This window comes from Euprymna scolopes, chromosome 14, assembly GCF_053919585.1.
Source record: "Euprymna scolopes isolate OS-2025 chromosome 14, ASM5391958v1, whole genome shotgun sequence".
Taxonomy (NCBI): Eukaryota; Metazoa; Mollusca; class Cephalopoda; order Sepiida; family Sepiolidae; genus Euprymna; species Euprymna scolopes.
Window position 1 is genome coordinate 55448080 of NC_136495.1, and position 22278 is coordinate 55470357.

The 22278-nt window shown below is 34.9% G+C and overlaps 1 protein-coding gene across 1 annotated transcript in view; it reads left to right on the forward strand.

The window, feature by feature from the left end:
- LOC145293027 (cytoplasmic dynein 2 intermediate chain 2-like) overlaps positions 1–22278 on the forward strand; it is a 94996-nt gene that overhangs the window by 1892 nt on the left and 70826 nt on the right. Inside the window, exon 2 of the mRNA XM_080139325.1 lies at positions 18065–18149. Within this exon, the coding sequence (XP_079995451.1) occupies positions 18065–18149 (85 nt within the window). The remainder of the gene's footprint in view (positions 1–18064; positions 18150–22278) is intronic.

The window sequence follows — 22278 nt, forward strand, 5'->3', positions numbered from 1 at the left end:
AAAAAACGGCTAAGTAGCTGAAACAATGGCAATTTTTGTAGGAATTTTTGACACCCCTAACACGAAACTGCGAATAAAATATAAAAATCTCGTAATTTCTTCCCGTGTGGCAGGGATATCTCTAGAGAAGATCCTAATTTACACTATATGTGCTTCAGGGTTGCACTTTCTTACACCACTGCATTTATATTTGCCCTCTATAGGCCCCACAACAGCGGAGTTACTATCTTTAAGAGCATATCTGAGAAAATAGACCACATACTGTCTTCACATCCCTCGGCTAACATCCACATCTGTGACTTCAACGTCCATAACGTGGAATGGCTGACCCATTCAAATAAGACAGATGATGAGGAGAGGTTTTGTCATGATTTTGCCATTGCTTATGACCTCACTCAGATTGTTCGCGAACCCACCCGTGTGCCCGATACATCCGGTCAATATGCAAGCCTCCTAGACCTTTTTCTCTCAACTTCCCCTGAGCTATGTTCATGTTCCGTTCATTCTCCTCTAGGATCCTCCGACCACTCCATCGTATCAGTTAAGATAAAAACCAAATGTAAGAAGCCCCCAGACGTACCCCTCCACCATACTGTATACCAATACTCTATGGCTGACTGGGATAGCTTCCGTACATTCATATCTGATTTACCTCTGCACTCCATGTTTAAAAAGGAAGTGTCCTCTATAGTATCAGATCTGACCGAATGGTTAATTGTAGGCATAGACCAATTCATACCATCTAAAAAATTCTAACAAAAACCTAACAGCCAGCCATGGTTCTCCCCAGAATGTGCTGCTGCTATCGCGCACAGAAATCACTTTTTCCATAGCTACCAACGTAATAGATGCACTGAAACTAAAGCTGCTTTCAGGACTGCCAGCAACCACTGTAAAAGAGTAATAAAAAATGCAAGAGAGCTATATGCCCAGTCTGTTAAATCCAAGGTAGCTGATCAGCGGCTTGGTTCCCACCAGTTTTGGCAAATAACAAATAGGATCCTGAACAAAAGTGTGCGTTCTATCCCAACCATTATCAATGGACCAGAGGTCATCTCGTCAGCGTCAGACAAGGCCAAACTATTTGCCAAGAACTTTGCAGCTAATTCTACCCTATGCGACGAAGGCCATCAACTGCCCATATTTCCTCCTATAACACAGAACAAGCTAGGTAACATACAAATATCCGTGCATGAGGTCGCCGAGCTAATCAAGAACCTAGATTCCAGTAAAGCAACTGGCCCTGATGGCATCCCAATTATAGTGTTAAAAAAACTTCAACCAGAACTTGCTCCCATACTTACGAAACTATTTAAGCGCTGCCTTAAGGAGAAGTGCTTTCCGACTCCCTGGAAGACCTCATCAGTTTGCCCTGTATTTAAGAATTCAGGTGATAAGTCATCTCCCTCTCAGTACAGACCAATAAGTCTCCTGTGTGTTATGAGTAAGTTGCTGGAATCCATATTAAATAGAGAAATAGTCAACCACCTCAGCAGGAATAACCTTCTTAGTGACACACAATATGGTTTCCGCTCTGCAAGATCTACCGCAGATGTGCTGACGGTTATATCCCACAGGATTAGTAAATCTCTTGACAAAGGCTTCCTTTCTAGGGCAATTGCTCTTGACATTTTAAAGGCTTTCGACAAGGTATGGCATAAGGGTCTACTTCACAAGATTTCCAGCTACGGTATAACTGGAAATGTTTTCTCAATCATTAAATCCTTTCTCTCCGATAGGCTCATAAGAGTAGTGGTAGATGGACAAAAATCGGAGGCAATATAAATGCTGGAGTCCCTCAGGGGTCAATCCTGGGCCCAACTCTCTTCTTGATCTACATCAATGACCTCCCTAAACACATACTTAAATCATTCGTTGACATCTATGCTGATGATACAACCATCTACGGCAACACATCAAAGGCTGTAAATGATAAAGTTCTCTCTGATTCTCTCTCCTCTGATCTCGAGCGCGTGGTTCAGTGGGGGAAGATGTGGCTGGTTACCCTTAATGCATCCAAAACCAAACTCCTATCCTTACATCATCAACGCTCTGATCCCCATCTGGCATCAATTGTGATGGATGGCTCTCGTCTGGATGAGGGACCGTGTTTTGACAAGCTTCTGGGTTTGACCTTTACTCCTGATCTGAAATGGAACACGTACATCAAGTCTGTTGCCAAGGTTGCTGGAAAGATGGTGAGATCCTTCTACCGCTCCAGAAGATATCTCACTACTGATGCAATTCTCTATCTATATAAAAGCCAAGTACGTCCAAGGATGGAATACTGCTGCCATATCTGGGCAGGAGCTGCTAAAAACAGCCTATCCTGCCTTGACAGAGTACAAAATAGACTTTGTGGCTTAGTGGGGGATGCCCTTTTCTCTACCCTGCAACCTCTCTCCCACAGAAGAGACGTTGCGAGCCTATCCTTGTTTTATCGTTATTTCCATGGCAGGTGCTCGTCTGAACTCCAATCTCTGGTCCCCCCTCGCCAATCTTTCACGAAAAACACCCGTCTAGCTGAATCCACTGTGAAAAATTTCCCCCACTCTTTATCTGTGCCTAAATCAAAACGTGGATTCCATGAACAAAGCTTCTTTCTTAGAACTGCACGCCTGTGGAACTCTGTTCCGTCTGCCTGCTTCCCACCGGACTACAACTTGAGTCCGATGTTAACAAGTTCCTAATAAACTGCCCCCTTAAGTAAACACTTCATCAAATCTCCACACTAACGTAATGTACTTGCAATAACCCTTATCCCTGAGTGGCTTCCGGGCCTTGATAAGTGGTGATCACTGTGTTTAAAAAAAAAAAAAAAAAAGCGTGCCATCCGCTTTGTATTGAGCTTGATTAATGGTTGTTTTTTTGATATGGATCAACAAAGTTTCACAATAATTGAGAGACATACATCAGTGTGAGACAGCTAAAATGACAGTCGTGTGCTGTGAGGTGCTAATAAATGGAGCTATTCTTGGAAGATAGGTGACATGTTAGTCGACGAGAGATGCTGCTGGTTTGAGTCATGCCAATGTACCTGCTATTTTTTGAGACACATTCTCCTATGCGGCATTTAAAAATGTACAGTATTTCTAGTTTTGAGCATACTGTCGTCGGATGTAAGGTTTGTCGCATTATGTAGTAGCCGTCTCCCAGCAAAACTTTAAAGCTGAATATTACGTGGCTTACACTCTCTATTTCTGTGTGACAAAACCTGCACTTATTGCCATTATATTCAATCTGGACCACTGATGATCCACAGAAGAATTTTGGTGGTCCACAGCTTAATTTTGTTATCAAAAAGATTTTTTTATATCTTTAATTTAAAATATGTAAAAAATGTATTATTTTATATATATATATATATATATATATATATATATATATGTGTGTGTATTTATTTATTTAAAATTGTACAGAAGGTCAGAAAAACATTGGTACCGTCGGTTTCAAGCATAACATAAGGGGGACCAGTTAATGGTAAATCGTTAGGCTCTCATCAGCCATGTTGTTTTTCCTGACGAGAGCCTAACATTATTTACGATTTACCATTAATTGGTGCCACTTATATTAGGCTTGAAACCGACAGTACCAATGTTTTTCTGACCTTCTGTACAATTTTAAATAAATATTAAGCTTTTATATCGAAAAAGGTTTTTTCTTTGTAATCGAGCACTTTGTTGGAATTCTTTCCCAAAAAACAGCAAACAAATATATATATATATATATATATATATATATATAAAAGTGAACTTGTGTGTGTCTGTCTGTGTACATTTTCCTTCGCAATAACTCTGTTAATTTTCAGTCTACAGACTCGAAATTTGATATACAGGGTACTGAGATTTGGGAAAATCTATGTGATCAGTTTTCGGCCAGAAATTTGGCTGTTAAGGGGTCAAAGTTCAACGATTTGACCTTTGAGGACTCTACCAAACTCCTCCGAGAATTTGGGGTCTACACACTTGAAATTTTAGGTATAGGTACCTTGGACATGGATCTAACTTAATAACTCGATTTGAATCCAAAACAATAAATTTTAAGGGGTGAAATTTTTAAAAAATTACCATTTTTTTTGGGGGGGGGGTTGTTTTTTTTTTTTTGCCTAGCATACACCTCCAAACACTCGGGCAACGCCAGGAACCCATGCTAGTATATCTATAAAAGTGAACGTGTGTGTGTACATTTTCCTACGCAATAACTGTCAATTTTAAGTCTACAGACTTGAAATTTGATATACAGGGTACTGAGATTTGGGAAAATCTTTGTGATAGTTTTCGGCCAGAAATTTGGTTGTTAAGTCATCAAAGTTCAACGATTTGACCTTTGAGAACTCTACCAAACTCCTCCACCAATTTTGGGTCTAAACACTTGAAATTTTAGATATAGGTTCCTTGGACATGGATCTAACTTAATAACTTGATTTGAGCCCAAAACAATAAATGTTAAGGGATCATAATAGGGGTCAAAGTTTTAAAAAATTTGACCTCTGCGCTTTCTACCAAATTATTCAGACAATTTCTGGTCCAAGCATTTGAAATTTTGCATAAAGGGTATTCAGAGATAGGGCTAGTTTTTAATCGGTTTAGGTCGAAAATTTTTAGTTACCAATGTATGTATGTATGTTTGCATGTCTGCCTAAAACTTTTGACAGAGACGATGGATTTTTACAAGATCAGTATCGTTTTGAAGTTCGACCTTTCAGATGACAAATATCGAAAAATTTGCTAAAAACATTAATATCTTCAACTTAAACTGGGCAATTTTCTATGGTGGGGAGGGGTCGCATTTTCGCCATAATTTTTGAAAGTCATCCTCTCGTTTCGATTGTCTAGCTTTAATTAAAATATAAGTCACTTCCGGTTTGGTGGTGGTTGTAACAGCAAAGATGTCAGGTTTTTTTCCCCGTTCTTTCCTCCTTCACGGTACAGGTTCGAGCCTGCCTTCGTACTACCACTTTTTTTTTTTTTGCTCAAGACACACATCCAAACACCCTGGCAACGCCAGGCTGAAATGCTAGTATATCTATAAAAGTGAACGTGTACATGTTTGTGTGTGTGTACATTTTCCTACGGCAATAACTCTGTCAATTTTCAGTCTAGAGACTCGAAATTTGATATACAGGGTACTGAGATTTAGCAAAATCTTTGTAATCCATTTTCGGCCAGAAATTTGGCTGTTAAGGGGTAAAAGTTCAACGATTTGACCTTTGAGAACTCTACCAAACTCCTCCGCCAATTTTGGGTCTAAACACGTGAAATTTTAGATATAGGTTCTTTGGACATAGATCTAACTTTATAACTTGATTTGAGCCCAAAACAATAAATGTTAAGAGGTCATAACAGGGGTCAAAGTTTAAAAAATTGACCGCTTTTTTTTTTTTTTTGCTCAACATATACCTCCAAACACCTGGGCAACGCCAGACTGATATGCTAGTATATATATATAAACAGAAATCCCCCATCCGTCTACTACTCAAAATATACCTCCAATGAGTGAACTGACCATTTCACTTACAAACAATCACATCACTACCAACAACATAAATAATAATATCAATATTGATGAATATAGTGATGATAGTAGTAGCAATAATAACATTATTAATAACTTATACTATTCTAAACTCACCTTGAAATACAGATTACAATGTCGCTGTACAGATTGAATCTACTATTGCTAATTATAACAACCTTGAATTAAACCACAATCCTACCCTACATCCAACATAAATTCACAAACCATTAACACTACGCAAATTCCAGGCAAGATATACACTTCTATTAGCATCACTTCAACATTAATAAAGTTTAGAATATCCACCACATTCCTTCCTTTAATAATGAAATCACTGATAATAGCGAAGGAAATTCTCTAACCACTTTAATTAAAAAACTTCAATCTAAAAACATCCCTTTCTGTATTAATTGAGCTTTTCTTAAAAAGTCAGTCTTATACTCCAGGTTCTAACTCTTATCACCTTTGCATATCTGAAGCTATAAGTATAATTACTTGCCCTCAATTCGAAATTACTTGGTTTACTTCTTAAACCTTAAGCTATAAATTTACTCTTTTTCCTTTTTATTAATTTTTTTGTGTAAGACTAAAGGAGCTACTGTATACTAGCATATAATAGTATATTTGTTTATATGTATGTTTCTTTTTGCATATGTGTGAGTGTATGTATGTGTATATATATATATATGTATGTGTATATATATATATATATATATGTATGTGTATGTATGCATATATATATATATATATATATATGTGTATGTATGCATATATATATATATATATATATATATATATATATATATATATATATACATGTGTATATATATATATATATACATGTGTATATATATATATATATATACATGTGTATATATATATATATATATACATGTGTGTATATATATATATATATACATGTGTGTATATATATATATACATGTGTGTATATATATATACATGTGTATATATATATATATATACATGTGTGTATATATATATACATGTGTATATATATATATATATACATGTGTGTATATATATATACATGTGTGTATATATATATATATATATATACATGTGTGTATATATATATATATATATATGTGTGTGTGTATAATTACATGTGTGTGCCTATCAGGTGTGAGTGAGTTGGCTCCTTTAGTCTCACTTCTTATCCTATATTATTTTATTTTGTGTATGTGTGCATATTCATTTATACATTTGTATATGGATATATGTGTATATGGACAATTATACATTAAATTATTAAACCATTATTTATGATTTGTAAACCTTTCTACCCATTGTTCACTCCAAATTGAAAATAAATAATTTTGAATTATCATTTCCACACAATTATCTTCCTGTCTGGGTGAAACTGACCTCACTTGACCTATATATCTGTTCTAAAAATAGATATATAACGATCGCCTTCCATCTGCCTCTTCTCCACTTTCTTTCTATCCTTTTCTCTCAACTATGTCTATCTTTTTTTCTCTCCTCTTTTTTTCAGCTTCTTACTATTTTTTATTTTTTAACAAACTTTGAACCTTAAGATACTATGGAACCTGAAGTATTTAAAGAACTTTTGGATTTAATATTTTAAATCCAAAAGTTCTTTAACTACATCAGAGTTGTTCAAAAGAGTTCAAGACTATTCTTCAGGCACCTTATTTTTCGAAAATCTTTTTTTAAATCGGCGTTTTTATTGATTTAATTTTTATTTTAGTAACTTTCTGAAAATATTTGTGTTGATTTTTATATGAAAAACATTTTTCTTTGACTTGAATCTATTTTTTGCTACTTACCACCTTTAAATTAAAGTTTTTGGAATATCTATATATATAAAAATGAAATGTCTGGTTTGTTACTTTTTGAAAATCTAAAAAACCACTGAACCGATTGCTTCGACATTTTGGTATAGTATTTTCAGTTTACTCCTGCATGTTTTTATATACTTCTTTTTAATTATAACATTATACTTAATTTTTATTTAATAAATTAGGTGGTTTAATTTGTTATGATCTGGCCATTTTTTTATTTAGGGAAAAATTGATATTTAATTAAAAAAAAAAACAAACATAACTCCTAACGCTAGCATCGTGAATTCAAACATGGCCGGAAGTCTGTGGAAACAGCTCCAAGACATGGTCGCCCCCCTTCTGCCATTGATGAGGCATCTGTCTGTCAAGTTGAGGCTGCCATTTTGGAAGATCGCCGCATTACTATTCGCTAAATAGCCCAAGATGTCAAGATTAGTACAGGGTCTGTGGAAACTATCATTCATGACCATTTGCATATGCATAAGGTGTCTGCCAGATGGATTCCCAGGTTGCTCACACCATTCCAGAAGCGAGAACGCGTTGAGTGCTCGAGGATGAATTTGGAGATGTGCCAAGAAGATGAGTCAAAGTTTTTCAAAAGACTGATTACACAGGATGACATCTGGGTCCATCACTATGATCCAGAGACCAAAGCCCAGTCAATGCAATGGAAGCACTTGGACTCACCACCTCCAAAGAAGGCAAGGATGCAGCCCTCTGCTGGCAAGGTCATGCTCACAGTCTTCTGGGACCAGGATGGAGTAGTGATGATAGATTTCCTGGCAAAGGGTACCACAATTACAGGAGCCTATTATGCTTCAGTTTTGAGGAAATTAAGGAAAGCTATCAAGATCAAGAGGCGGGGCAAGATCAGCAAAGGTACCCTCCTCCTGCAGGACAGCGCTCCAGTTCACAACTCACATGTCGCCAGATCAGAAGCACGGGCGTGTGGTTATGAAATCCTGCTCCATCCACCCTACTCTCCTGACCTTGTACCCTCTGACTTTCACCTCTTCCCAGCCATGAAGTTGTTTTTGAAAGGAAAGCGTTTCCCAGATGATGCAGCCTTGATTTCTGAAGTCACGTCGTGGTTGGAGGACCAACCTGGGGTGTTCTACAAAAACGGTCTCCAGAGCTGCATCAAACGATGGGAGAAATGTATAACTCTGAGTGGTTCCTATGTAGAGAAAGACTAATAACTGTGCCAAGTTTCGTTGCTCTACTGTTATGGGAAGTGGGCCAGGGACATTACTTATTGCACGCCCCTTGTAGCTAAAGTTTTTAATTTCTTCTTTTAATCATTAATTTCTTCCTCATCGTTTTTCGTAAGTTTTGGCTTTTTTCATTACTGTGACATGGCAATTCCATAGATACTATTGGTTTCACTTGAAAATCAATATTTTGATTTGTGAATTAGCAACAATAAAGAAAAAGCACCAAAATGTTTACGCATATTCTCATTAATTATATTTGAAAGCAATATATTATATTTTCTTGGAATAAAACAAAAACAACAGTTTACCAAACTATTTCTTTGAAAACTTATCCTACAACATTTTTACATTCTTTTCATCTTTCTTTCTTTATTCTGAATTATCAATGGTCTCCCACTTGTTGTGTTGTATACTTACACCCAAAAAGAAAATCGACTAAATTTTTTTACTTTTTAAGATTTTTCAGTGCGTGTTCACATACATGTCTATAGTAAAATTTAACCCTCATGTTTTCCCTTCTGTCAACCGTCAAGAACAGGCAGTGAACGTACATTGTATGATTTAGACGGATATATCATTTTAATTTAAAATATTGTGCTTCACAATTCGCTTGGCGTTTGCAATAACCATTAACACGGTTCAGGGACAATTTTTACATCTGCACCATGATGTCTTCTCACATGGACAAGTATATGTTACGTATACTACAGTCGGAACATCAGACAATCTCTAGATATGCACAGAAAAATGGACGCCTCAAAGTATTGTGTATCCAAAAATATTGAGTACATAAACATAAGACATATATTTTGTCTTTTTCGTTTTTGTGTTCCATTTAAACAAACTGAGCCACAGCAACGCGTGGCCGGGTACAGCTAATATTGAAATAAAATCAACAAATCCACAAATTTAAGACTTAGTTGAGCCTAGCATATTATCCTTTCTGACAATCTGGTTAGTAGAAGTGGGCTTTTCAGCTGTTGCTGACATTTTTACAAAAAAAAGAGAAACAAATTGGATGTTAATGAAAGAGAAACGCTATGATTGAAAGTAAATAAAACAATTGTTATTGACTATCAAGAATTGATTTAAAAGCATCAAGTGTAGGGGTCGCATTAAATACAACTTTTTTAAACAATTTTTTTGTAAAATTTTAAAACTGATTTGATCACAGTTGGTAAATAAATGATTTTATAAAATGTATTTTTCAGTAATTTGGTAAAGTGAACATGAATGGGATAAAAAAAGTTTTAATGTCACTGGCCTAGATCACCTATCTTTTTAAAAGTATTGGCCATCAAGCCTTGAAGTTGGGCAGCTATCATAATCCTCTTTTGATTATAGTGGAGTGATCATGTGTGTGTATTAAATTTATTCTACTAGTATCCCAATTTCATCATCCATGTACATTTTATATTAGATGTATACACCGACAATGAATCTTTCCTTGCAATTTTAATCAGTGAAGATACCAAATAGTTAACAAAGTCTTAGTTAATAGTTGGTTTCTCAATAACGTCATTCAGAAACCTGTTCTTAACATTTAGAGAGGGGGGTGAGGTAACTATTCTGTACTTTCACCGATTTTGTTATTACTCCTCATAGGCTATTTTTTAATTATTATTTTATTTAATTTATTAAAACAATTGGTTAGAATATCATGAGTAGTTTATTAATTGCAATGTAGAGTTCAAGAAACTTCTGGTATTAGTAACAGAACATTATCACTGACAGCCAAGAGAAGAATCTATCAGGCAGTCAGGCACGTGTATGCAAAATGATGTGTGAAGGTGAAATCTGGCCAGTAAGTGCTGATGATGTTTTGTATTGCATAGAGAAAAATGACATAACAATGATCTAGAAGTGTAAGCCATGTTTAATTTCATAAAAGTTTCAGATGGTTCGTTGTTTTAAACAAGTCTTGAGAGGTGACTAGTTTGCAGTAGACAGAACAGTTTCCGATGGTTTGTTGTTTTAAACAAGTTTTGAGAGGTGACTTGCTTGCAGTAGACAGTTCCACAGAGCAAAATATTCTTACCGTGTCGAGACGGGGGGGGGGGGAACATGTGAAATTGCTCCAATAAAGGTTTAATATTTATGAAGCAATTCTGGTTTCTGATTGGTTGGTAGCAGAACGTGAATTAATTCGATTCGTCAGTTCATAGCAGCATCGTTTATAAATAGAATCGTCCGACTGTGTGGGATCATACCCCATTAGAAGTCCAAAATATTGCAACAAATGATATATGTTATTTGAACCTTAAAGTCAAACTAGGATCTAATGACCTCAGAGGATGATTAAACCTGGACAGCATAGGGAGATGTGAGCAGAACAGGAAACTTCATCATATTTGTTACATTGAAAGAATGGATGCGTGAGTTCTTTGGTTAGATGAAGAACTGTTGCAATATTTTCGATGAATAACGGGGGTATGCTCTCTCAAAGATGGTCGATTCTATTTATAAATGCTGCTGCTAGGAACTGACGACTCAAATTAATTCACGTTCTGCTATCAGCCAATCAGAAACCAAAATTGCTCCATAAAAATTACATCTTTTTTAGCATTCCAGCAGATATTTTTTTCATGTCAACACAAGAAGGGCCACTTGGACCTGGAAAGGGCTTCTAATTGGGATTATATCTACAGAGAACTATGTGGGGTGTTAAGCAGCAAGATGTTTGTTTGCATTACATTTAAAATTCTGCATGTTAGTACAGTCAGGGAAGCAAGAAACAGAGAGGGAATTCCATAGTCTAGCAGTCCAGCAAAAGAAGCCATTAAAGTAGAAGGCTTTTTGACATCTAGAAACCTCAACAGTGAAGGGGTGGAATTTTGTTGCTTCTCGTGTTAATCAAGAGTATGTACATTAGAGGGGCACAAGTGCTATGAGTTCATGAGAGCTTATTCTATTAAAGTACTTGTAAAACCAGAACAGGGATGCAACATTGTGGTGATGAGACAGAGGTTGGAGCTTGGCCAACAGTGCTGGGCCTATCAGATTGCTCTAGAGGGTGCTTTTTTTTTCTTTTTTTTTTTTTAAACATGTTTGCTTCATCTTAGCATTAAAATCTTTTGAATTTTCACCCCAAACAAGGCAGGCACAGTGCTACTTTGATGTAGGGGTCTATTATCAGGTACATAAGTTGTAGGGAGTTGAGCAGCAAGATGCCTGTTCACATTACACTTGAACTTCTGCATGTCAGTACAGTTGGAGAAGCAGGAACTCTGAAGGGAATTCCAAAGTCTAGCAGTTCTAGGGAAGAAACTATTTGAGTAGAAGGCTTTCTTACATCTAGGGATCTCTACTGTGTAGGGGTGGGACTTTGCTGCTTGTCAGGTTTGTCGAATGGAGGTATTTACATCGAGTGGTTACAAGGGCCTGTAGTTCGTCAGAGCATTCACCATTAAATTACTTGGATAGGGTTTAGAGAGAGAAAAATAGTAAAAAATTATATAGAATCCTAAGACATTACCCACACTCCACGCTACCCTACTCGCTTTATTGACCCGTTAAGTACAGGGTGTGATGAATGGTACCAGACAAGTTTTTCATTTCAGCACTGACCAGTCTACCTGCATATGTGCTTTCATTCCCATTAACTCATAACAAATCGAGACAAGCTAGTAGAAAACGATTCAAAGAACGATTATGAAAGTATAGAATACCAGCAATGAGTTGGAGGTTATCAAGATAAAAGCACTGAATAGATTTGTTAGATGCTCAATATAAAGACATCTTAAAAAAGATCATGAGCAACACTTCATCAACTTCGATGATGAAAGCATCTACATGCAAAAGATTGAAGATTTTAGTGCTTCTATAGTATTGGTCACAAATGAAAATCACACTTTCTATACTCCTATAAATTTGTTTTTTTGTGTGTATTGATATTCATATTGAAAACACTTTTTTCTTTTTATTTAAAAAGAAAATGCAACTTTGTTATATATGGGTCGTAGAATTGCATTCACTAGTAAAAGATCTAGCTAATTTGCATATTCTTTTAAACATTCATTTCAATTAATTCCCTATTATTTTGGAGGGGTTTTCTCATGTGACAATCATCTTTAGTTAACTGTTACGTGTAATTATATTCATGCAGATATTCTACATGATTTATACTTGCGTAATATTTGCGTAAAAAGGTTATAGTAAACACAAACCTCTTTCTATATATATTTATGTATGTGTGTGTGTGTATATATATATATATTTGTTTAAAATATTTTGCCTACCAAACTCTTCTGTCAGTTTTTGGTCTACAGACATGAAACTTAACATATAGGATATTCAAACCTATGCAAAACTTTATATTTGGGTTTTAGCCAGGGGAAAATCAATGCAAAAGTGTGAAAATTAGAAAAATTGGAATTTGCCAGGTGAAGGTTGAATGATGACATTACGAATATGGATGCATAACTTAATAGCTGTTGGTGTTAATTTTTAGCCTTGCAGTAAACATGCCTTCATAGCTCAGGCATTAACATCAAAGGAAAAAGTAAATTGTAAGCTGAACGTTTTGGTTTTGATTCTTTGGTGCACGAGTCATTTTTTTTTTTTTTAACTTTTTAGATTCCGGGAGAAGTTTTCGTATACTTCCTAGATCATAATATCTCAGATTCGTAAACGAACATGGTTTCTTTCATTTTTTTTTGATTGAGTTTTAAAAAATTCCCATCGTCCGATCTTCTCGGCTGTTTGTTTGTCTTTTTCATATAAATAAAGCAAAACTAATCAAACGAAAACACCTGGTGCCTGGCCTTCTGCCCAGGTAGTATCTGTTCTGTAATTGGTCCTTTGGTCAATGTAGGGGAAACCCTTCATACTGAGACAATTACTATTTATTTGCATACGGCCGTAGTGCCCTCTTTTTTTGGCCTAGCTGCTTTTCCTCCGCATTAAAAGTGACCTTCGTGAGTGGTTTAAAAGCAACGTCATTTCTGCAAGTCATCTCTTTGATTGACTACGTTAAATTTGAACACTTTACACTTCCGGTTGCGTCATGGCGTAGCGGTAAGACATCAGGTTTTCTTTCACTTTCTTTTCTGCCTTCGCGTCGCGGATTCCAGCCTGCCTGCCTTCTACCATTTTTTTTTTTTTTTTTTTTTTTTTTTGACACCTCCAAACACTCGGGCAACGCCAGGCACCCAGACTAGTATAATAATAAATACAAAATTTGCATTGATCAAAATATCATATTTAAGCGCATTTTACGTCGGGGCAATGTCAGGTGGCCTACTAGTTTCTGATACATACAAAATCATGCAGAAAGAATTATCCTCACCGAAAATCAGAAGAAAAAAATGATAGAGTAAAAGAACTTTTTATTAAAAATAAAAATAGTCTTATCTTGCCAATCCACTATTGATAAAAGTGGAAGGGTTCATAAAACAGGGGAGATAAATTCGTCTGTCATTTCACTAAGTACAAATGAAAGATGTAATATAATAATACTACAATGTACGATAAAATGAATTTTTGCTTGTAATTAAACTTCTTGTCAATTTTTTTTTTTTTTTTTAAATAATTTTTGATGAGGATACTTATTTCTGAATGTGTTTTTTACTTGAGATACAATTTATCACTTGTGACTAATGCTATATGAGCACAATTTTGAGTTTTTTTTATAATCTATTAAATATCTTTAATTGAAAGTCATGTTTAATTTAAGAGTTTACAATGGGTAGCTATTCTTTACCAGTCCTGGAGACGAAGAGTTTTCAGTTGGCAGCTGTTCTGTACAAGTCATGGACTTTATAATTTTGCAGGCAAAGAGCAAAAGGTCTTATGTTGACACAAAAAAAATTATGAGCTGGAATGCTAAAAGATTCAATATTTGTATGGAGCAATCCTGGTTTCTGATTGGCTGCTAACTGAACGTGGCTGCATTTAATTCGTCAATTCATATCGCCAGTGTCTATAAATAGAATCTTTCAACTTTTAGGGATCACGCCCTCTTAATATATAAAAATATTGCAACAAAATGTACCAGAATTTAATAAGTAAAATTTTGGTTAAAAAAAAAAAATGAATATATATATACATATATAAACGTGTGTTAAATGAATCCTAAACAATAATTTAACTTTTAAGAAATCTGAAAACAGTATGAAATTGTTTTTGTTTTTTTTGTTTTTCTGTTGTTGTGATTCAGATTTCGAAAATTCAGAAGATAGAATAATTATTTCTGGATATTGTTACGAACTAAATAATAATGGTCCATTACTTTGCATAGAAATCTAGAAAACGAACGACTGTTTTATCAACATGTGAAGCTGCATATATGGATTTGCGTAATATAACAAAGGAAGCAAATTTTCTAAAACAATCAAATATAAAAAAAATAAAGTACAAGTGTGTGTGTGTGTGTCTCTCTCTCTCTACTGCTTGTGAAGATGACCTTAACCATTTAACTCTTTTGTGAGTTTGGGAATATGCTCATCAGTTTGATCTGAGCTCTTAAGTCTAATTTATAAAACTTATTATATCTGTCTGTCTGCCTCCATATTTTCAAATCTGTCTCTTCCAAAACTAAAAATTGCAGAACGGCACTAGAGGCCTCAAATGATTGGATTTTTTATGGATCATTCTTTTATGGGTCCTTAGCCGGTTAAAATGGTTTTTAAGGGGTCAAAAAAGGGGGTCAGAATTGAAAAAAACTCGTTATACATTTTGTACATACATTTTAGTTTATTTTTAATGAGTTCATATACATGTCACGTTGGTACACAGCTTTGAATGCTACAGTTTTGCTTTCGATTTTGATTTTAGCTGATGGCACACAAATACTTTTTTTTACTTTTGAAATCACGACTCTATAATAATATATACAAAAATAGTGACAGGATAAAATATATTCAAACGTATTTTACGACTGCCCCCCCCTCCCCGGTCCCACTAGTATCAAATATCTTCCACATGTAGCATATCTGTGGAATGATTCTGTAGCAGAGGTGCTAACTGCTCTGTCTTTTCGAATTGGACATTTTCTCTTTGGTTCCTCAATACAACACATGTTCAATGAATTGCAAGTTCCTCTCTGAACAAATGTGAAATATAAAATCTCAAATTTAGAATAACAATAGTGCGTATCTACATTATATGGTATTATATCAAATGATATTAGCTTGGGGCAAAAATTATGTCGTTTTATATATATATATATATATATATAGTAATTTATAAAATATATATGGCGATTAAGCTACACTGAATATTCGGCATTTCATCCACTCTAGGACTCCTCAGCCTGAGGAGTCCTAGAGTGGATGAAACGCCGAATATTCAGTGTAGCTTAATTGCCATATATATTTTATAAATTACTAACTAGCTCTACCTACGTATTGAGCACTTTTGAAGTAAATACTTAAAGTTTACGCATAAATCTATACTTTCGTATATTCATTTTATGTGAGTAAATTAAGTAGTTTTTATATATATATATATATATATATATATATATATATATATATATACTCACATCAAAAAACATTATTTTTGCACCAACCTAATAATATTGCAGATATGTTTATTTATTTATTTTTTTTTGTTTACAAAGGGGTCACCACTCATCAAGGCCTGGAGGCCATTCGAGGATAAGAGTTATTGAGTGTACAGTAGTCAATAGGATAATTTCTTAGTAATCGTTTGTAGTAGAAAGTAGTAGGTAAATTGAATTATTTGATGAGACGGTTCATCAAGAATTTTTTATGTTGGACTTGAATACAACTGTATTGTAGTTAGCTGGAAAACAGACTAATGGAAGAGAGTTCTACAGGCGTGCAGTTCTGAGAAAGAAGCTTTCTTCATGGAATCTATGTTTAGGTTTAGGCACAGATGAAGAGTGAGGAAAATTATTGACAATGGTTTCAGTTAGACAGGTGTTTTTCATGAAAGATTGGCAAGGGGAGACCATAGATTAGAGCTCAGACGAGCACTTGCCATGGAAATAATGATAAAGCAGAGACAGGCTTGCAACGTCTCTTCTGTGGAAAAGAGATTGCAGGGAAGAGAAAAGGGCATCCCCCACTAAACTATGAAGTCTATTTTGAACTCTGTCAAGGTAGGATAAGCTGCTTCTAGCAGCTCCTGCCCAGATGGCAACAGTACTCCATCATTGGACATACTTGGCTCTTATACATTTTAAATAGTATCTAAATATTAATTCACTTGTCATTACATCCAGTGTCACAAAAAGCCAACATCATCGCAAACATTAATCAATGAGAAACGAATTACCTCCCTTTATAGTCGCTCTTTATCAAGTAAAAATCTTTAAAACCATTTCCTCTCTAATATTTTCTAAAAAAGGACATGGTTGTTTACGGTTTCAAATTGGCTATTTTATTTTATAATTAATAAAAAGTCATATTTAGAGGAGACTGTAAGTTTTTTTGGTACTCATGCAGAGAGTGATCCGTGCTGAAATAATAACGTTATTATTTAAAAAAAACAGTCTTAACATGGGGAGAGGAAGGTGTTTTGTGCCTATTCTGTACTTTAATCTTACAATTGAATAAAAAAACATATCATAAAACTTTAATTAAACGTGGAAATACGATTTAAAAAATAGCGCGGATCACTCTCTGCATTAGCATCATTTTTTTTTATGACAGTTTCTTTTTAAAATGTAAAACAAATGTGCAAGTTAACTGACATCTGTTCTTTTATAATTTATATAAAAAGATTATTCAGAAAAAAAAGATATGTTCTGTGTTGAATTTTCATTAAAAAAAAATGTAAATTTTTTTAAATCAATTCTTTTTAGCTTTAAAAGGTTAAAAAAAGAATTTGTTAAAAATTGTTTTAAATTCGTTATTTGTTTTATTTTAATTTTTATTCATTTTATTTATAATGTTTTTTAAAAAAATTTCTCTCTTCCCTCAACAATTCAACAGGTTCAAAATCTGAGTTTTTATTAATTTATATTTTTTCTTGATTAGTTTACCATTAAAAGAAAAAATTATTTCAATCTTTAATATACTATGAATCGGAGCACAAGTTAGTTTCACTGTAGCTGGGAATGAAGGAGGAATTTTAACAATTTGTACAGAACAGAGTTGCTGCTAACACCAGATCTACAAACTTTACAAACACTAATTGTTGACTTGTTTTTGACCTTGAAGTAGAATTTTTTTTTTTTTTTTTTTTTTTAAGCTCAAGTGGCTTCATGCTTTATCTGGAGCGATTTCCATTAAAAAAAATTTTTAAATTGTAAACTTATAGAGAGAAAAAATTAAATTTTAATTACGTGTAAATTTATCAAAACACCCCCTAAAATAAACAAATTATCAAATGTTTAAATTTAGAGGAATTATTCTATGTATTAGCTCCTTTTCGCACACTAAACTCTAAGCTGGTTTGTGATACCTATTTTTAGAGGAAAATTTTTGCTTTGTAGTCATATACACAAACTATTCAAAGTTGTGCCCAGATATTTCATGTCCAAATTTCATATATCAGATAAGTCATTCTTTTTTTTTTTTTCTTTTTTTTTTTGGACAGACAGACAGAAGAATGCAGCACACAAACAAAAAAGGTGAAATGCAAGGAAGCAGAAACACAATTATGTGATTCTGCAGATAAACAGGTAAGGAAAGATGTTAGAAACGTTTTTTACAAATTTTATTTAGCCATATGGGTACTTGTGTAGAATTTGAACCAGATGTAACTAACTGGTTGTTCGGCTTTACTCCGAACATGACATCAACTACTGGCTTTCGCTGAATGTCACCGATTATTAAAGTGTAACAATGCTACAAGGAAAACACTGAAAAATGCATTTAAATCACCAAAAAAAAATATGATAAAAATAAAAAGACCATAACAATTTCTGTTTTATTCTTGTAACAAGTTTTTTAAGTGAAAAAAAATAAACAAAAAAGTTGTATTTTTATTTTCCAACCAATTTTTTTGTTTGTTAAACAAAAGTGAACAAAACTACTAAGAAAACTAATTCTTTTTGTATTTTTCATTTTTTTTTTTTTTTTTTTTTTTTTTTACAAAAGTTAAAAAAAAAATTATTTTTATGTGTTTTTCATGGATTATTTTTTTTTTTTTTTTTGCATTTTTTCTTTATTTTTGTAACTAATTTAAAGTAAACTTTTTTTCTCTTTTCATGAACATTTTTTTTTTTTTCTGTAGGGTGGGTTTGGGCAATCGATTTTTTAAAAAATTAAGTTAAGGACAGCCGGGATATTCCCTTAAGATTAGGTAGTCTTTTCTACGATCGCATCAGATGATGTCAAAGTGGGGTGAGAAGAGACAGATGTGGAAGAAACTTTGCCAACAAGGTAGCATTCCGATATATGGTTTAAGATGGAGACAAAAGGATCATTACCAAATTTCTGTCTCCACATGAACTCAAAAAAAAAAAATAATAACTGTCAAGAAGCTCCTAGTGTTGATTTTTTTCTTTTTTAAATATTTTTCCCAAAGACTGTCTGCTCCTTTACTGCACATTGATTGATGTCTTGCATCAGATTACAGTCAACCCCGAATGCATGACGTCATGTTCCGAGCAAAGCCGGGTGGACCGTTAGTTACATTTGGTTCAAATTCTGCACAAGTACTGCCTTAAGGCTAGAGCCAAAGTGTAGTAGCAGTTCTATTCACATTCTAATAAGGAAAAATCTTTCAAGACTGATAATTAAAAAACATTTGTTTTCTAGTTTTAGAGGAAGTTGGATTTCACACTTGTATCTAACTTTTCCGTTTTATGAGGCAAGTAAGTAGAAGCAACACTTGAAAAGAAAAAACCTTTTTTTTTTACTAAACAGAATTTTCTTCTCCAGGTGTATCTTGTTGAACTCAGAAATGTTTCTGTCGAACTTACAAATTTTGACGGGATTTTGAGCGGAACCCTTTATTTACTTTACGGAGGTAGTATGCTCTTGTTTCGTCAGCCATGACTCAATAGAGGTCCTAAGTAATTTGCAATTGTATTTTTCGGTCACCCACACTGAGGATTGAACCTTCCCCTTCAACAGAATATTCCAATTTTACAATTGATTTTTCCAAGTATTCTAACCATTGTACCACGAGTTCTTGCGGACAATTCTGGTATGAATTTCAGTTGCCTTAAACCTATTTTTTTAAAACGAAACGTTGTGGAATTTTCTTATTCATACATTTACGAGTAAAAAGCATACTATTGTGCTGTACCGACTGAAGTGGTATTCACCCTAGGCTGGTTGATCTGGTTTCCTCTGAAGGTGAAAGTTTCATGGGAATATCAAATTCACAAGCGGTCCCCAGTCACTTCTATATCCCCACAAGAGGAGATGACGACGTTAGGTTTTTGTAGTTCTTGCAGAGAGGCGTTGACATGCTCCTACATACACCACCTAGTATTTCCAAGTGATCACCTATCTGGTACTGGCCAGGCTCAACGTTGCTTAACATTGATGATCTAAAACTGGTGTGTCAACATGATTATATTATATATTTGTCAGTCGATGGCTTCATCGTTGATGGAAGATGGAAGTATACCGAGCGGTCGTCCTGACAACCCTACTCTACGCCTGCGAAACTTGGATGCCATATAAAAGAAATGAAAAACAGTTGAATGGCTTCCACCTCAGATGCCTCCGTAATCTTCTCAACATCCGCTGGCAAGACAGAATTCCTGACACAGAAGTCTTGAAGCGCGCGGGGTTCCATACCATCACCACCATAATCCGCAAAACCCAGCTCCGGTGGGCAGGCCATGTCTATCGCATGCACGACAGCCGAATCCCCAAACAACTTTTCTATGGGGAACTCAGCCAGGGAAAGCGGAATGCAGGGGGCCAAAAGAAACGATATAAAGACTGTCTGAGAACGTCCCTAAAAGACTTTGACATCAGCCCCCAGTCTTGGGAGAGTCGCGCTGCTAAACGTTCGGCCTGGCGTTGCGTCATCAGCCTAGGAGCCGACAGGGTAGAGAATCAACGCATGACACACGACCAGCAGAAGCGCAAGAGGAGGAAGGAGAGAGCTGCCGGTTCACAGCCTGCCGATACCGCCTTCACGTGTCCAGAGTGTGGAAGAGTCTGCAGAGCACGGATTGGCCTCATCAGCCATCTCAGGACCCACAAACCCCTGACGCCGAACTGATTGATACCTTGGTCATCGTCGACTTTGACGGATGAGCAAGAGATTATATATTTGTGCAGACGTCCATTAGATAAAAAAATATATTTATTTTTGGTAAATTTTTCACTCGTGGAGGGGGACCTTCCATACTCAGCTTGTTGTAAACAAGATAAACAAAACCCCCTCACAGCATTTATCCCACTATATTGTAAGTACAATATGGGGTGTTTCTGAAGTCTTAGACACATTTTGACATTTGTGAGTGTCCTACAACTATTGGGCTGGCTCTAACCTGTAAGGCTGCTGTGTTGTGCATTGAACGTTAGTTGCAAGTTGGGATGTGAACACTTAGTGGTTTACTTGTGAACTCCTTCACTTCTATTAATGTACTTAATGGAATAAATGTATTTTATATCTGTGTATTGTTTTCCTTTCAACACTATAACAATGTCCTGCATTTTTGTCCTTTTAAGATAATCCAAACAGTTGTTGTGTGAAGCTGAAATCTCATACCGGCTCTTCTGATTGATTTATGAGGCTTTGCTTGAAGGTAGTTTAAACTTGCTCAGCTGCATTATCTGAAGTTGAGGGAAAACCTGTTATCTTAGTTGGGCATAAACACTAATCCTTAATAAACTTAGCATACAATATCAATATGGACTTCCTTTCCTATGCCTCTTTTTTTTTTTAATTTTCTTATTTTGTTCTAGCTGAGGGTGAGGCATCCTACCAGATGCCAGACAGTTGCCTGCTATCTCCTATCTCATACATTCCAACTAAGAGACCTTTTTAAGATTCTAACCATCCCTTTAAGTGCAATTGTTTGAATCTTTGTACTTGGTCCACCGGGTATATTACTAGGTATTGTTTTTTCAGAATGTTAAGTGAAATGCATGTTGAACTAGTGTCCTTGATTCAGTTTTTTCAAATTGAAGGAAGCAAAATGCTTTTTCTCATTGAGTGAATGCTATTATTAGATCTGAAAAAAATATTAAAACATCATTAACACTACAAAAAACTTGAATGAATTTGGTTTTGCAATAATTCAAGTTTCATCTTGCTATCGTTTACATAAGAACATTAAATGTACTGAACACTTCTGAAACATCCTCTATACATTTATGTTGATTTTTCATTTTTTGTTTTGTTTTGTTTTTTATTTATGTGTGTGTTTTTTTTTGTTTTCTTTTTTCTTTACAAATATAGGTTTATTTTCTTAAACGTTACAATTTTACTATGTGAGAAACTACATTTCTTGCTTATACATCTATCGCACCAGACAAGGCATAAAACCACTTGATGTTAGGAGCTAACAGGAACAAAAGGTGATTATTAAAAAGACAAGATGCTTATTGGCCATGTTCTTTAAAAGAACAAGACCATAAGTAGGAGGTAAACATTCAGCAATAAAGAGTTCCACAAACCTGAAGTTTTTGAAAAGAAGCTACTGGAGTAGTAAGCTGTTTTACAATGAGGTATCAAAACAGGGCATTATATGAAGACCACTAGACCAATGAGTGAAATGAGCTGGAACAAAGGAATCGGGGAAATAGATCAGACAATTTTGTTTGTCTCAGGCCTGTTTTCTTTCTTGTTGGAAGGAGTCCTCTGTTGTCCTTATCTTAAAAAATGCTGGTGATCGG